This window comes from Mesoplodon bidens (assembly GCF_964165515.1).
Source record: "Mesoplodon bidens genome assembly, chromosome: 12".
In the NCBI taxonomy this organism is placed as follows: domain Eukaryota; kingdom Metazoa; phylum Chordata; class Mammalia; order Artiodactyla; family Ziphiidae; genus Mesoplodon; species Mesoplodon bidens.
This window is the reverse complement of record NC_138168.1, coordinates 4,151,711-4,169,229: the sequence shown is the minus strand read 5'-3', so window position 1 is coordinate 4,169,229 and position 17,519 is coordinate 4,151,711. Positions and strand designations below refer to the sequence as shown.

Sequence of the window (17,519 nt, the reverse complement as noted above, 5' to 3'; positions counted from 1 at the left end):
GTTTAGACCTATGCTTCTCAAAGTTTAGTATACATCAGAATAACCTGGAGGACTGGTTAAAACAGGTTTTTTTTTTTTGTCCCATCCTTAGAGCTTCTTATTTAGTAGACCTGAAATGAACTCAAGGAAGGATGTGCCTTTCTAATAAGTTCCCAGGTGATGCTGATGCTGCGTTCTTAATTTTTTGAGGAATCTCCATTCAGGATCAAGCTACTCTACTTCTGGGTGTTTATCTGAAGAACAGGACAGCATTAATTCTAAAAGATACCTGCACCCCAGTGTTCATGCAGCACTATTTACAATAGCCAAGACATGAAAACAACCTACGTGTCCATCAACAGATGACTGGGTAAAGAAGATGTGATACATATCTTCTTTAGTCCAACTGTGATGGATAGCTCTTCTAAGCAGAAACCCAGGAGTACAAGTTACTTCTTCCTTGTAGTGACGCCATCTGGAACATGTGGCCTCCAAGGTCACATGGCAAAGAAGAGAGACCTGGAGAGTCATGTGATATGTTCTCAGGAGTCAAGTCTGGAAGTAGTTTATATCACCTCTGCAGAGATTTCATTGGCCAGAACTTAGTCACATGGTCCAAACATAATAGCGAGGGAGTCTGGGAAATGTAAAGGAGAACATGGATGTCTTGTGAGCATAAACAATCTCTCTCAAAGCATCTTCTGTCTCTAACTTCAGCAGAGAGAACAATGCTAGTCAAGATCCAGAGCTCAGTATATGCTGACTACTGGTTTAATAAATAGAATTGAATTGAATAATTATTGACTGAAATCTGGGTTTTAGTTTTCCTTTAGACACACAAAGCACCCCTTACAACTAACCATTGTTATCCACGCATACCCTTCAACACACACACACAAATCATGCCTTTGCTGAGTTAGCTTTTCTGTCCTTGCCTTACATTGCTACAAATGGGACATTCACAGATTGAAGTGATATGAACACGTGGAGATGGAAAAGGAAATTACACTGATGAAAAATACCAACCCTGAAGCATGTTCACTCCCCTTTGCTGTGAATCCGGACACTTGAAGGAGTGTATTTAGTTCAACAAGCAGCCTCCTTTTTGAGAAGCTTACGCCTTTGGGATGCTTCACTTCCTGTATTACCTTCAAGGCCTTTATTATATCTGAGGACGGTGACGGCCGAGTGACAGGAGACCTGGCAGTTCTATCAGCTGTAGAAGCAGGACAGGTCAGTCAAGACTTTTCACTTCTCTAGGTAATGCGCTGAGTTACCGAAGGCAACCCAGATTTCAGCAGGATGAGCTGCAGCGTCTTATTACAAGATGAAATGGGCTCTTGAAGTCTGCTTTTATACTCAGAGATCCTCGGTCACTACTTGAAACGGAGAGTGTTAGTCCTGTTTCAAACTTGCCCTGCCAGCCTTTGGGAGCACCTTGTGCGGAGGACAGAAATACACACTGGGAGGGAGAGAGCAATTTTCTGGGTTCTGAGGTGTCAAGAGAGCACACTTTCTCCTCAACCACTTGTGGTCTTTCGGGAAGGAAAAGATCTTCTGATGGGTACTGAAGATAAAAGAGGTTATGTTTTAATAATGTACATCTTACTTTGAATCACCAATTGAAGCACAGGTCTCACAATGCTAAAGAATTACTTTGTTCAAGAAGCACATCTATTGGGGAGAAAATGAGAAAACTTTATGAAAAATAGTGAAAGACATTCCAGTGTGAAGTAAAAAGGTATTATTCGGGCCTCCCTGGTGGCGCAGTGGTTGAGAGTCCGCCTGCCGATGCAGGGGATACGGGTTCGTGCCCCGGTCTGGGAGGATCCCATATGCCGCGGAGCGGCTGGGCCCGTGAGCCATGGCCGCTGGGCCTGCGCATCCGGAGCCTGTGCTCCGCAACGGGAGAGGCCACAACAGTGAGAGGCCCGCATACCGCAAAAAGAAAAAAAAAAAAAAAAAAAAAAAAAAAAAAAAAAAGGTATTATTCGATGTCTCAGTACAATTTGTGTGATGGGGCAATTCTAGTTAAAAAGTAGTTAGATTGGCATTTTATCAGAAATATAATTTTCACAGCATATCATAGACGATGCATTAGAACATGTATCTAGCTGCGGCTTTGAATCTTTGCACAGTATAAATCTTATTTATCTTCAAGTTCTCATGATAGTGACCAAAGGAACAAAAAGTTCATTTCTTAATACTTGACCTTGGTGAGATGACTTTCAAAGGGAAGCTGAGACAATTGTAGCGACTGTCACTGAGTTCCCTTTTCAGGCATAAAAATACAGTGAGGTTTGCACAAACACGATCAGCCTTCAGATACCTACACACCCCAGGAAATGACTGGCTGAATGAGACTGTATTTGTAAAATGCCAATGTGGCTTAAGAGCTCCTTTGCTGGGAGAAGTTGCTATTTCAGGAATGAAGGTCTTACTTTTTAATACTCTGCAGTGGAGATCTGGGAGCCAGCGCTGTCCAAAGATCTCACCAACACACACCACGCCACAGGTCACGTTTATTAAGGTGTCATTGTCCTTTAAAAACATGAAAATGGTATTGTTCTGGAATCAATTCTGCACTCAATAAATATTTATTGGTGCCTATTATGTCCAATGAAAATAATTCTACATAATTTTTAGTGAGTGCACAGAAAACTGAAAGCATGAGGCTCAGAATCAGGGTTCACGTTTCAGTACATGGATAGAGAGAGCAGTTCTAAGAAAGAAAATATGTCAAGTTGCATTGGAAGGTTTGTTCAGGCACTCTCGTTGTAATGGAAAGCATTTTTATGAATTTTTTAATTAGCAAGACTTGGGTTTCTCCATCATCCTATCATTTTCTATTTGTGGGATCATGGGAAAATTACTTAAGGCTCAGTGAGCCTCAGTTTCCTCATCTGTAAAAGAGACATAATATTATGTACCTTGTAGAGTTGCCATGAGGATTAAATGAAAGATATATGAAAAAGCCAAGTATGTAGTAAATGCTCAATAAATAGGAGCCATAATTGAGCTACAGTTGTTATTATTCAGCCTTCTGTGAAGAGGTGACTGTACTAAATGTTCTTTGTCAAAAAGAATACAATTTCTAAATAAAAAGTGCTATAGACTGAATGTCTGTGTCCCCCCATAATGCATATGTAAAAACCCATCCCTCAATGTGATGGTAGTATTTGCAGGATGGGCCTTAGAGAGGTGATTAGGTCATGAGAGTGAAGCCTTCGTGAATGGGGTTAGTGCCCTCATAAATAAATGAGACTCCAGAGAATTCCCTCACCCTTTCTACTATCTGAGGACACAGGGAGAAGATGGCCACCTGTGAACCAGGAAGCGTGCCCTTACCAGACACCAAATCTGCCAATGCCTTGATCTTGGACTTCCCAGCCTCCAGAACTGTGAGAAATAAATTTCTGTTGTTTATGAGCCAGTCTATGTGATTCTGTTATAGCAGCCCAAACAGATGAAGACAAAAAAGCTTTCTTTGTAAAAATTTTAAAAGGATCTAAATGCATGATAATATATTTGTATAACTGCTAACATTAAATATACATTAGCTTGTAAAGGCTTGTTAGCCCAAAGAGCTGGTTTATATTTCAAAAGAAATGAGGATGAAAAATAAGAGGAAATGAATTCTGACTTGCTATTTGATTATACTTTCTATTGTATATTTGGATTTTTAAATTTCCATTGACCTTTAAATTAAACTGTTTATGTGTCACAGAGTATATTCTGAGCATTCTTTTAGACAAGTCCCTAGGCAATTTAAAAGAACCATGTTAAGGCTGGATATGAACTACAGTATACACACTGAAATTTATCAAACACCATATGAGAGAAATATGACTCCTGAGTCACGGAAGCCAAAGAACTGCAAAAGTGGAAAGTTATTTTAAAATTTGCTCATTTTTTAATTAGCTCCTATAACATCATTCATCATAAAGTGTGAGAGACCTGTTCACAAATATCAGAATTTGAAGGTCACATTTGTATATATTATACCTGCTAGGTTTTCTCTATCTGGCCAATTGTCTAGAAGTAGGTTGTTTTTTCGCATGGACCAGACATACATTTTTAGAGTTCTCAAAAAATTTCATTTCTAGAAGGTTATGGTCACAGTTCCTGAAAGAAGAACTTCTTTATTTAGAAGCCTATTATCTTTTTAATGGAATAAAAAAGGTTTATATACCTCAATATTTGCCCTCAATATTTGCTTTCCTTTTTAACAAAATTATTTATTGATTACAATAAACCTAAATCATCAGGAAAAGATACATTATATTCAATACGCATTTTAATACATCTTATATTTTATAAAATGTTCTTTTGCAAATTATTTATGATATTTCTTGGAGTAAGCATCATTTATTTGCAAGTTTAAGAAACAAGAATTTTTTGAAAAAATTTAGAAAATTTTTTAGAAAATCATGATCTATTTAATATTAATATATAATTTTTATGGCCACGTAATTTATTCTGAAAGAAGAACTTTAAAAGACACATATTGTAAAGAAATTAATATGTCTTTTACCAATACGAAGGTCTGGATTTCATCTTCCATACTGTTTGACAGAGTTAAATGTCAGAAATCAGGAACAAAGCTTAAACATTCCATGCCATCTCTGACAAGGGTGTAAATTTAAAGGCTGTCAACACATTCAGTTTTAAAAAAGAAAGTAGGCTTCCTGGCAGTCACATTTTTCCACCACTGATGACTCTGACTGTATCCAGAGAGGATGTGAACCAGCAAAGCAGAGCCAGGCAAGGAAGGAGCAGGACAAAAGGAAGTGAGAAGTATAATAAGGGAAAGAGAAAGAGAAAAAGAACAGTTTGAAAACCAAGAATAGAAATCATCACGTTATTTTTCCAACTGGCTCAACTACAAAGAGAATTCAAGAAAATCAGAACTATTTCCTCAGTAAGATGTGACAAATAAACAAAAGGAGGCGCCCCTTCAGGTCAAGTGTTTTTAACTTAGATGCGATTGTCCTCGCGTGGGAAGAGGCACCCAAGGCCAGTGTTTTAAAATCACATTCTAAATAGATTACCTTTCATATTTTAGTTTTAGGAGTGGCCATACATTTGGACTCTTATCAAATCCAAGCCGTGGACTCTAAAAGTAACAAGGTGACATCTCTAATGAACTGATTTAAGGAATGAAAGCAGGATTCGGGAAACTAATTGGATTTCTTAGCTAATTTGCCCTGTTAGAAATAAATGAGATTCATTTCTTCCCTAGAAGTAAATTTTAGAACTAGGACTCATCTATGCTAATTTATATACAGATATCTGGTTGTGTTCCGGCCTTTATACACATTACTACATCTGTATATTCCCTTATAAAAAATACTAAAATGAACAACCACACCGAAAAGATTAGTGGTCATCTGTTCAGATCACACATTTCTATAGAAGCCAAGCATGAATAGGTAATCGTATTTATATTGTTACGATAGGATACTATTAAAACAGATGGATTTAGACAAACTGTTGTCAAAATATATCTAAATACAACTCCTCACTGAAAGGAACCAGGGCTCCTTGGTAAAATGGTTAATTCCATGGCTGGAACAGGCAAAACTTGAGCCTAGAACAACTTGTGCCAGAAAATGCTCACAGAATGAATGATATATATATATATATATATATATATATATATATATATATATATTTTTTTTTTTTTTTGCAGTATGTGGGCCTCTCACTGTTGTGGCCTCTCCCGTTGCGGAGCACAGGCTCCGGACGCGCAGGCTCAATGGCCACGGCTCACAGGCCCAGCCACTCCACGGCATGTGGGATCTTCCCAGACCGGGGCACGAACCCGTGTCCCCTGCATCAGCAGGTGGATTCTCAACCACTGCGCCACCAGGGAAGCCCTGAATGAGATATTTTTAAAGGACAAGGAAATCATCTTGAAGGGCTCCCGCTGGCTAAACTGGAGACAAGTAGATCATCAAAATACATAATAGTAGTAATAGATTATAACCCACTGAGCTAAGAAAACCTGGGACAAGACAGTTATAAATAAACAAAGTGAAAGTCTGGTGAGGAACTGGCATTTACATAGTCTCATGGCACATCCCCACAAAATATTTGGTAATTACAAAAGGAAAAAGAATAAGCCTCTGGGAAACCCTGGCAGACATCACCTTAATCAAGAGAAAGTGAACCTCATCAGTGATGGGACAAATCAGGATTGGTACCCCTTAACAGCATGCAGTGAGAAGAAGCCAGCATCACTTCTGTGATGTTCCTGCTAAGATGCTAATCTGAATCAAATCATGAAGAGATATCAGACAACACCACCTTAGGGACATTCTACCAAAATACTGACCTGTAACTTCAAAAGTATCAAGGCCACGAGAATCAAGGAAAATCCGAGAAAGTGGTCCAGACGGAATGAGACTAAAGAGACCTGGTAACTAAATACAACCCATGATTCTGAGCTGGATTCTTTGGCTGTAAAGGACATTATTGGGACATTTGGCAAATGGGGTCTGAAGACTAGATAGCAGTACTTTATCCACGTTAATTTCCAGGCTTTGATGGTTGTTATGGGCTGAATTATGACCCTTCTCAAGTTCGTATGTTGAAGTCCTAACTCCCAGTACCTCCGAGAGTGACTGCGATTGGAAATAGGGCCTTTAAAGAGATGATTAAGTTAAAATGAGGTTGTTGGCGGGGGGTAGGGGGGATCTATTCCAATCTGACTGGAGTCCTTATAAGAAGAGGAGATTAGGACACATGGAGAAACACCAGGGATGTGCGTGTACAGAGAGGAGGTTGTCTGCCTGCCAAGGAGAGAGACCTCAGAGGAAACCAAGCCTGCCAACACCTTGATCTTGGACTTTCAGCCTCCAGAACAGGGAGCAAAATAAACTGCTGCTGTGTAAGCCAGCCAGTCTGGGGTATTTTGTCATGGCAGCCCCAGCAAACTAATACCATGGTTATATTGTGGTTATGTAGGAAAATGTCCTTGTTTGTAAAAAAATTAACTCAAATAACAGTAACTCAAGTACTCTCAAATGGTTCAAGAAAAAACATTCTTTGAAATTGACCTGTAAATGTTCTGTAAGTTTGTGATTGTTTCAAAATAAATATATATTTTAAAATTATATATATATATATATATATATATGTATATATGTATATATATACCCATATGTATATGGGCTTAAAAGTCCCCAAAAGAATTGTTTGCAGAGTTGAGAGAAGAACACAAAGGTTTCGGACACACACAAAGTGCTGCTTTGCTGTTCCAGATCATTGCCAATGACAGGCTGAAAGGAAATGGGTTTAAACTGAAAAATTAAATATAAGGGTGGAAATGTACATAATCTTCTTTTAATGAAGTCGTCTATAAAGGCCTCTATAAATAGAAAATTCCTTAAATTTTATTCCCCTCCTTAACTGATTCGGGCACCCGTCTTCATCCTCTGTAAGCTGTGGTTTCAAACTCTTTCAATCTTGTGAAGGTCCTCGATTATGTCAACTGGTAAAAACAGAGTCACTCTGGATAAAATAATGGTTCTGGATGAAATAAAGTCATGTTCACTCAGCCTACCTTTTCCTTCCCTCCTGAGCTCAGGAATTCTGGGATGTCCACAAAGTTTGTGAGGCCTCTTCCTACAAGGGCTCCCTTGGCTTTCTAGAAAGAGCTGTGTAGATTTTAGGTCTTTATCACTACACACACTCAGGATTTCGTGAGCATAAATATGGGTTGGGGAGTGTCCATGGCAAAAGGTTGGCACCATGCTGACAAGGAGGTGGCACTGACACCTGGATGTTGCTGACCTTTCAGGGCTAGCCTTCAATTCCCCCCCAGGCTACACCTTGTCCTGGTGGTCCAGAAAACCTCTAAAAGATCATGTTGTAATGTCTGTCTGGGCCTAACCAGAATACTTCTGAGCCTACCTTGGGGAGTTAGGGCACTCTGGGGCATTGACAGGAGTGGTACGTGTTGGAGAACTGAAGACCTGAACTGCCCAACTCAAGACGATATAGACTGGGAGTTGGCACTCAGAAGGCTTCCAAGATAACAATGAGCTCCTGAGCCTCTCCTGCTCTAAAAACCACATCCCTCTAAAACAGCCTCAGGAGCGCCGGGGTGGACTGCATTCTTGTTCAAAAGTATTCACTACTCCTCTCCGGGGAACGACTATACTTTCCTACCCCATTGATGGCAGGCTTGGTCTTGTGATTTGTTCTTGGCTGTTAAAAAATGTCAAAGTGACACGTCACTTCTGGACAAAAGCTTTAAGAGCCAGTACGTGATTTGCTGTCTCTTTTCCCTCTGTTACAAAACTGGCAGTACTCCAGATAGAGGCTACTGCATCAGCCTGATCCCAAAGAGGATGGGGAGCAGAGTTGTAGCTTACTCATGATGGACCTGTACATACTGTTAATGTAGTGTGGATTAAAAATAAATCTTTGGGTTGTAGGCCATTTAGATTTTGGAGTTGTTTGTTAACACAGCAAACCTAGCCCATACTAACTAATACACTATCCAATTACCTAGAATCATTTCATAAAAAGCACAAAGTTTATTGTTCTAATAAGTACTTTGGAAAGTTTAGATTGAATACCATATATTTAGTCTGGCATTTTAAAAGAGATTCTGTAAAAACTTGTGCTATATTGCTTTGGTCTATGAAGTCATCATTTGCTGGAGAGCTAAAGGTAACAAGGTTTTAATACCCATAGTTTGGGGTCACAAACATCACCTCAAAAGTATACATTCAAGCAGGGCTTTTCTCTTAACCTGCCAGTCAAAGAACACATGCTCATTTTTTGCCCTTCTTTATATCACAAGTTACGTTATCCACATTTTTGGAAACAATTGTCCCCCAATCACAAATACCTGGAGGTCATAAGATTTTCTGTCACTTAGAGATCTACGACCCTAGCTATGTCTCAGTCCTAGTGAACTTTAAAGCACCAGAAAGTTCATGTTTCTAACCCCCATCTGAGAACATGGCATTCAAAGGCCCTGTGTGGGTAAATCACACCATCACAAGCAGGGGGGAACATTGGTCTTAGCCACTTGCTCCTATATTTGACTAGACGAAAGATCCGATTCAGACGATTATCCTCCTGGGAAATGACTATCTTACTATACCAAATTATAATAAAATTCATTTCTAAAACTCAACAGTAAGATCTAAACAATGTTCTTTTACAATTTTTTTAGTGATTTTTTTAAACAAAATTAATAAAAATAGGAAAAATATGTAACCATGACTGTATAACAAAGCAGTTAGAGTTCTTCCATGGAGAAGAATTTGTTTTTCTTTCAGTGGACTAGATGTTAATTCCCAAGGGAATCATTTGGAAATTTAAAACAGGAGGTAACAGATTGTCCCTACTGGCTCAGAGAGGTTATTTGGCTAATATAATTGTGTTAATGACACTGGAATTTCACCCAGAAATAATAGCTCAGCTCTGCCAGGGACTGATAGGATTTTCTTTAATTCAAAAGGTCAGGCTAAGGTTTTTCTTAATTACTGTAAAACAATATTTCTCAAACTGTACCCCTTGAAACAGGATTGTCCTGTAAGCTATTAATAAGAATTATGTGAGAGAGGGATGTTAATGAGTATTCTATGAGAAATTTTCAAATAACTTTGTGAAATGCTGAATACCATATCATCTCCTTGTTTCAAATGACATTAGCATATTAAGACCCTGAAAAGTCTTGCAGGAAAGGAACCTGCTTAACAACGTTTAACCAAGTGACTTACAAAATTATAGGGAGCACTGTATAACATCCCTGGGAACTAATAATTCTCTGGATGTACTAAAAGATTAAATCTGTATAAGTACCACAGAATAGTCAGCAGGGTAGAGCCAATCCTCAAAACTGTCTCTGGTCCCTAGGGAATTCAGACTCTGTGTGACCAAAGACATACTAGTTGGAAGAGACACAACTTGGAGCAAGTGTAGCCCACATGATATCAGGCATGAAATGGTAAAACAGAAATGCTCCTAAACTATTCCTGCGGCACTGCAAGTAGGGAGTTGTTGGTGTCACATAGGAAGTATCATCAGGCTACACAAGGGGTGGATCCATTTCCAACTTCCACTGCAATTTGCAAGTGGTTCCAACCAAGAGAGATTCACACCCTCTCTTACCACCCCTAAGCCCCAGCCTCAACACCATAGTATGTAGAATGCTAATCCAACAGGAAGAGCATAGTTGGAGAGCATGAGGATTAGAGATACAGACATCTACCGCATGCGTCACAAAGCCATTCCTGGGGTTACCAGGCAATCAATCATATCGTATGTGATTAGCATTTGAGAGCCAGTGACCTCAACTGATTGCAATCTTCATCTCTGCTGGCTTCAGTTGTTCAGAACTATCATGTTTCCTGTCCAGTATGCTACATGGGCTTCTGCTATGCTAAGTACAGATCCTTAAAGCTCTATCATCTCCTGGTGTCTTGAGAGTTCAGTAGACTCTTCTGAAGTAAGAACACAAATGTTTCTTCCAAGGAGCACTCTTACTGGCTGGAGAGGGACAGATTCAAGTGTGTGTAACAGCCTCTGTGTTATATGTGCAATCACAACTTCCTCAGACCCTGAGCATATCAAACATTGTTTCACAAAACCTGAATTCCATTGTCTTCCACACCCATTATCCACAAGACATGTCTGTAAACCTCTGAACTTCCCTGGAAGTCACAGCTCAAGACAGGTTGTTAATACTGTGGTTTTCCAGATTCTTTGGTCCCTATGTACGTCACTGGGTGCAAACAATTACTTGAGGGAATTACACATTTCACACATTACATTCAGTCCAGTCTCAGTTCCAGACCATTTATGACTCTTTATATGTATGTGAGTTTCATTTCTGTGTATGGGTTTAGTTATTCTTAACAAAATTGTTATATGGAGATGCCAGGATAGGCTGACTACGTCCTTGGCCAATAGAGTCAAGAGTCTGAGTCACTTTGTAGAATGCTCTCCAGTCATGCTGAACATCACACCACACAACCACAAGTTTACTGGGTTTTTTCCCCCCTGGGGTATTCACACCCACACAGAAGTACTCTTTTTTTTTTTTTTAAGGTTTTTTTCTTGATGTGGACCATTTTTTAAGTCTTTATTGAATTCGTTAAAACATTGCTTCTGTTTTGGTTTTTCGGCCGTGAGGCATGTGGGATCCCAGCTCCCCGGCCAGGGATCGAACCCACACCACCTGCATTGGAAGGCGAAGTCTTAACCACTGCACTGCCAGGAAAGTCCCCACACAGAAGTAGTTTTAACTTTCAGGTCAAAAGACAATATCAGTGAAGCCGATTGGCCCCCATAAGCTTTAGCACATTCGCATTTCAGTTTTGCTACTCCCTTTCTCCTGTTTGCACAGGGAGTCCACCTTTACAAATCACCTTTTCCCACACAACACTAATTTTTTTTCTACCCTCTTGCAACCTGAAGATTTTCTCTCCTGACCACCTGAGCCTGAACTTTTCATCCCAGATCCCAAATTCTCATTCACATGTGAAGTTACTGTCTTTGTTTAGGGGCTTCCTCCCCTTATCTGAGGCAATGGTCAGAATCTCTCAAGGTTTCTGTTACTGAAAAGACCACCAGCCTTGCAGCTGAAAATTCTAACTGGAAGCAATAATGAATTTACAACACTTAGACCAAACTCTTGAAAAATAATTTAGGGCTTCCCTGGTGGCGCAGTGGTTGAGAGTCCGCCTGCCTATGCAGGGGACGCGAGTTCGTTCCCCAATCCGGGAAGATCCCACATGCCGCGGAGCAGCTGGGCCCGTGAGCCATGGCCGCTGAGCCTGCGCGTCTGGAGCCTGTGCTCCGCAACGGGAGAGGCCACAACAGTGAGAGGCCCGCGTACCACAAAAAAAAAAAATAAATAAATAATAATAATAATAATAATTTAAATATAATTGATTGACTTAAAAAAAACTGCAAATCATTACTAGATGATATCTTAATATTTTGGCTATAATATGTTGTTCCTAAAATTTTTTTCAAAATATTATTGTGACTAAATATAACAGGGATTTGCTAATGATTTTAATTATATTTTATTTGCACATTTAATAATAATTATTTATTGTTTTAAACATATATTTTATTTATAATATTTTTAAATTATCTATAATTATTTTATCTATTTTTTATACATATTCAAACTATATTTAGTGCTACACTCTTTTTTAAGACAAAGAGCTTCACAAAACATAAATCTTTGATGTAAATTTCCCCACATAACAACCTTATTAGCAACAACTATACATTTATTTATTTATTTATTTATTCATTTATTCATTTATTTATTTATTTTAACTCTACATTTGTGTTTTCCATTTTTTTTAAATTTTATTTATCTTTTTGGCTGCACGGGGTCTTCGTTGCTGCATGCAGGCTTTCTCTAGTTGTGGTGAGTGGGGGCTACTCTTCACTGTACTGTGTGGGCTTCTCATTGTGGTGGCTTCTCTCATTGTGGAGCACGGGATCTAGGCATGTGGGCTTCAGTAGCTGTGGCACACGGACTCTAGAGTGCAGGGTCAGTAGTTGCGGCACACAGGCTTAGTTGCTCCGCAGCATGTGGGATCTTCCTGGACCAGGGCTCAAACACGTGTACCCTGCATTGGCAGGGGGACTCCTAATCACTGCGCCACCAGAGAAGTCCCTTAACAACTATACATTTAGATTCAGTTTCTTTCACGTTCAAAATGATTTCCTCATAATCGGGCAAATCTATTGGAAGTTATTACTTCCCTAACACTGGAGTAGCATTTAGTGAGCCCAAAGAATAATGTTCTAGGCACTGGGAAATGGCTTAATAACTGCCATTCCTATGTGATGAAGAGGACCTCAATAGGTAAAAAACTTCTATAGGTTAAAAAAACCCAACAACCCCACACCACCACCATTTCTAGTTATGGGGAAAGGATGACATACTCTTCCCTTAGGCACTGATACTGCTTCTCCCTGTGGAAGTGAGCTTAGCCATCTCTGCTTTTCTTCAGGCCCCAAAGTCCTCCTCCAGCCTAAATTGCCAGACACATTGGAGAAGGGGAGAGGAAGCACAGAGAAATACTGGGACATGAGTGGAGAACACACAAGATAAGAGTTGCTTCTTTTTTGAGCCAAGGCCAAGAAAAATAGCCATTGGGGGAGGGGAACAGCAGGTACATGATATTAGGAGAAGGTAGTCAGGGTGATTTTGAAATTATTAAGCATTATCTTAGTCTATTCAGGCTGCTATAACAAAAACATCATAGACTGGATGGTTTAAACAACAACATTTATTTCTCACCAGAGAAATGGCTGGCAAGTCATCAGCAGATTTGGTGTTCAGTAAGAGCCCACTTTTTTGGTTCATGGACAGCCACCTTCTCATTGTGTCCTTACATGATGTAAGAGATGAGGGAACTCTGTGGAGTCTCTTTTATAAGGGCACTAATCTCATTCATGAGATTAACCTAATCACCTAATCACCTGCAAACTGGTTCAGCCAATTACAAAAACTAAAAATAGAGCCACCACATCATCCTGCAATCCCACTCCTGTGCATACACCCGGAGAAAAACATGGTCTGAAAGGATACATGCACCCCAGTGTTCACTGAAGAGCTGTTTACAGTAGCCAAGAAATGGAAGCAACTTAAATGTCCTTCGACAGAAGAATGGATAAAGAAGATGCGTATACAATGGAATATTACTCAGCCATTAAAAAGAATGAAATAATGCCATTTGCAGCAACATGGATGGACCTAGAGATTGTCATACTGAGTGAAGTAAGTCACACAGAGAAAGACAAACATTGTGTGATATTGCTTATATGCGGAATCTAAAAAAACATGATACAAATGAACTTATTTACAAAACAGAAACAGACTCACAGACTTAGAGAATGAACTTATGGTTACCAGAGGGGAAGTGTGGGAGGGAGGGATAGTTAGGGAGTTTGGGATTGACATGTACACATTGCTATATTTAAAGTAGATAACCAACAAGGACCTACTGTATAGCACAGGGAACTCTGCTCAATACTCTGTAATAACCTAATTGGGAAAAGAATTTGAAAAAGAATAGATATATGTATATGTATAACTGAATCGCTTTGTGGTACTCCTGAAACTAACACAACATTGTTAATCAACTGTACTCCAATATAAAATAAAAAGTTAAGAAAAAAAAATAAGGGCACTAATCTCATTCATGAGATTAACCTAATCACCTAATCACCTCATAACCTAATCACCTCCCAAAGGCCCCCCCACTTCCTAATACTGACACATTGTGGGGTAGGATTTCAACATATGAATTTTTGGGGACTGCAAACATTCAGTCCATAACAAGTATATTTAAAGAAATATAGTGTCATTATTTCAGGTACACACTACCAGGAAGTAGGGCAAGGAACTATAATTACATAAAGTTTCTTAAGGGAATTGCTTTCAATAAAATCTGAGTGACTTATAGTTAATGAATCAATTATTTAAGGATAAATGGGTATTTCTGAAGTGTGTAAGGGTGCTTAAACTGTTTTGTTCTCCTCGAAAATTCAGCAACTGCCTACAGTTTTGTTTATACCATTTATTTTCAGAGTAAAACTTTCTTTACAGCTTCTCCCAGCAGTGGCCTCCACTCTCCCTGACATGGGCTCTACCACAACAAGGTGTCAACCATGAGCTTCACCTTGAGCCTCCAACTGCTCTGGCACCAAGGCACTTTATCACTGAGTTCTGTTAAAACCTTGAGGCCTGTTGTCTTCCTTGGCCATAGCCCCAAACAGAAGCAACTCTTACCTTCTTTGTTCTCCACTCATGTCCCAGTGCTTCTCTGTGCTTCCTATCCCCTCCCCACTGCTTCCCTCCTTCCCAAAGTTTTCCACTGAAACAAGCTCTCCTCCATCCTTTAACTATTCACAGAAAGCATCTTCCATCTCTTTTTCCTGGCTTAAAATCTTTCTCCCCTAAGACTGTTGCTCTCAAAGATTATCAGGCTTCAGGAGATCATTCTAGCTCATTTCTTACTCACTTTACACCTGGAGGTTGGGAAACGGGGTTAGCATTTTCTTAAATCACTTATGCCACTTCCAAACCATTATTTTTTCATATTTAATAATAATCCCTGCTTAGTTTAGGATGCTGCCATTTGGCTACACCACTTTGGCCCTTCCTCGTCTCTGTCAGTTCTGATCTCCATTCACTCCACCCTCTTCTGCACAGTTTATGGCTCTGATTCTTCCTCAACTCTCCAAGTATAGCCACCAGCCTGTGTGACTTCACATGGGTGACCATCCAGGGCCCTAGACTCTTGGTTCCTCAGAGTTCCATTGATGGGAGCCTCTGTCATTCCATCTACTCCTTCTCACATCACACTGAGGACATCATCATGTCTCAGAATTGCTCCTCTTTTGAATTCATACTCTATACTCTCTCTAACCTCCTGCCCCCCCTTCCTTTAACCCCACTATCAGCAGTTCAGAAAGCTCAGCAAGATTTTTATCCCTCTAACATCATCTTCTTCCAAACTATCAGTTTTTAATGCTGTCTTGGGTCCCAGCACCCATGGTCTATCATTACCCCTTTACCCTCCTTTATATTATTCTTCATTATAATAATTAAAGTCGGAATCACACTAGTTATTTACTCATCTATGACTCTTCCACTAGAATATAGCCTCCTTAAGGGCAGGGACTCCAGTTTATTGAGGCATACCCAGAGTCTAATAGGATGAACCACTAATGAAACTCACACATAGTATAGATTCACTAAATATTTGTAGAAGGAAGAAAAAAAAGGAGAGAAGAAAGGATACAGATTTTTCTTCAATCTAGAGACTAAGATCCCCTTATTTAGTCCAACAAGTTTAAACCTGGAACAACTTTTCAGAAATGTGTATATTAAAATGACTCAGTAAATCTAAGAATATATTATTCAACATTAGAGGGTTGATTTAATCCTTACTGGTACATCTATATAAGATAATACTGGGCAGTCAATGGTAAATGACTTAGAAGAATATTTAACAACATGAAAATTTACATATATATGGATAAGTATAAAAAGCTATTACAGTACAGTATAGACTATAATCTCATGTTGATATAATAAAAAAAGACTAAAGAGAAAAATCTATGTGGCCTTGGATTTGGTGATGACTTTTTAGATACAATACTAAAATCATGATCCATGAAAGAAAACAGTCTGACCTTATTAAAAATTTTAAAATCCGCTCTGCCAAAGGCACTGTTAAGAAAACCAAAAGACAAGCCACAGAGAGGAAGAAAATATTTGCGAAATATTTTCACATGTCTGATAAAGGACTTACATCCAAACTATGCAAAGATCTCCTAAAACTCAATAGTAAGAAAACAAACAACCAAATAAAAAAATGAGCAAAAAATCTGAACAGACACCTCACCAAAGAAGGTATACAAATGGCAAATAAGCACATGTAACGATGTTCAACATCAGTTGTCCTGAAGGCGATGCAAATGAAAACAATGAGATACCCCTACAGAGCTGTTACAATGCCTAAAACCCAGAAAAACTAACCATCCCAATTACTGTTGAGGATGTGGAACAGCAAGAACGCTCATTAATCCCTGGTGAGAATGCAAAATGGTACAGCCATTAGGAAGAGCTAGGCAGTTTCTTACAAGCCTAACATTTGCATTCCTAGGTGCATAATCACAAGATCTGAAAACGTATATCCACACAAAAACCTGCATGTGAATATTTACAGCAGCTTTAAAGTGAAAATCAGAAGTAATCAACTTGTCCTTCAATAGATAATGGATAAACAAATTTTGGTATGATTATCCGGTGATAAAAATGTGAAATATTCTTCAGTGAGGAAACGAAATGAGCTATCAAGCCATAATAAAATATACATGAATGTATCTTAAATGCATTTTGTTAAGTGAAAAAGTCAGTCCGAAAAGGCTACATACTATACGATCTCGATTATAACATTCTGAAAAAGACAAAACAATTCTAAAAAGAGCAGTTGTTGGCAGAGATTTGGGGTGGGAGGCTTGGGTAAGAGGGTTGATAGGTGAAATAGAGAGGACTTTTAGGGCAGTGAAACTATTCTATATAAAATTATAATGGTGGATATATAATACCCTTGTCAAAACCCATTGAACTTTACAGCACAAAGAATGAACCTCAACTGATGCAAATTTTTTAAAAAATCACTTAGGAGATCCTGCAGATCCTAGCATGGAATGCAGAATGTGACAAAAGAATCCAATTGTATTACAAATGTGTGAAACAACTACAGTGAAAGGAGTAGGGGGAGAGGTGTTGAGTAAGTAACTTTAGAAATGAGTGAATACCATAAGACTACAGGCAAAAGAAACTGCACATAAATACTGTGGTCTAGTTAATAAAGTTGGTTCCCATATGAATACCACTTAACAATTCTAATTCTGCTCTACATGTATGTTAGAACTGAACCATTTATTCCCTTGCTCTGTCAGCTGAAAGGGCCTAAAAGCAATGACGCCCCAGTAACAATGAGCACATCTAACACCCAGATCTTGCTTCC

General features: G+C 39.0%; 1 protein-coding gene across 1 annotated transcript in view; it reads right to left on the bottom strand.

Moving 5' to 3' along the window:
- Window positions 1-492: 492 nt before the first annotated feature.
- UBE3D (ubiquitin protein ligase E3D) overlaps window positions 493-17,519 on the bottom strand; it is a 224,599-nt gene continuing 207,572 nt past the window's right edge. The window contains exon 10 of the mRNA XM_081250508.1: window positions 493-616. Coding sequence (XP_081106634.1) covers window positions 551-616 — 66 coding nt within the window. The 3' untranslated portion in view covers window positions 493-550. The remainder of the gene's footprint in view (window positions 617-17,519) is intronic.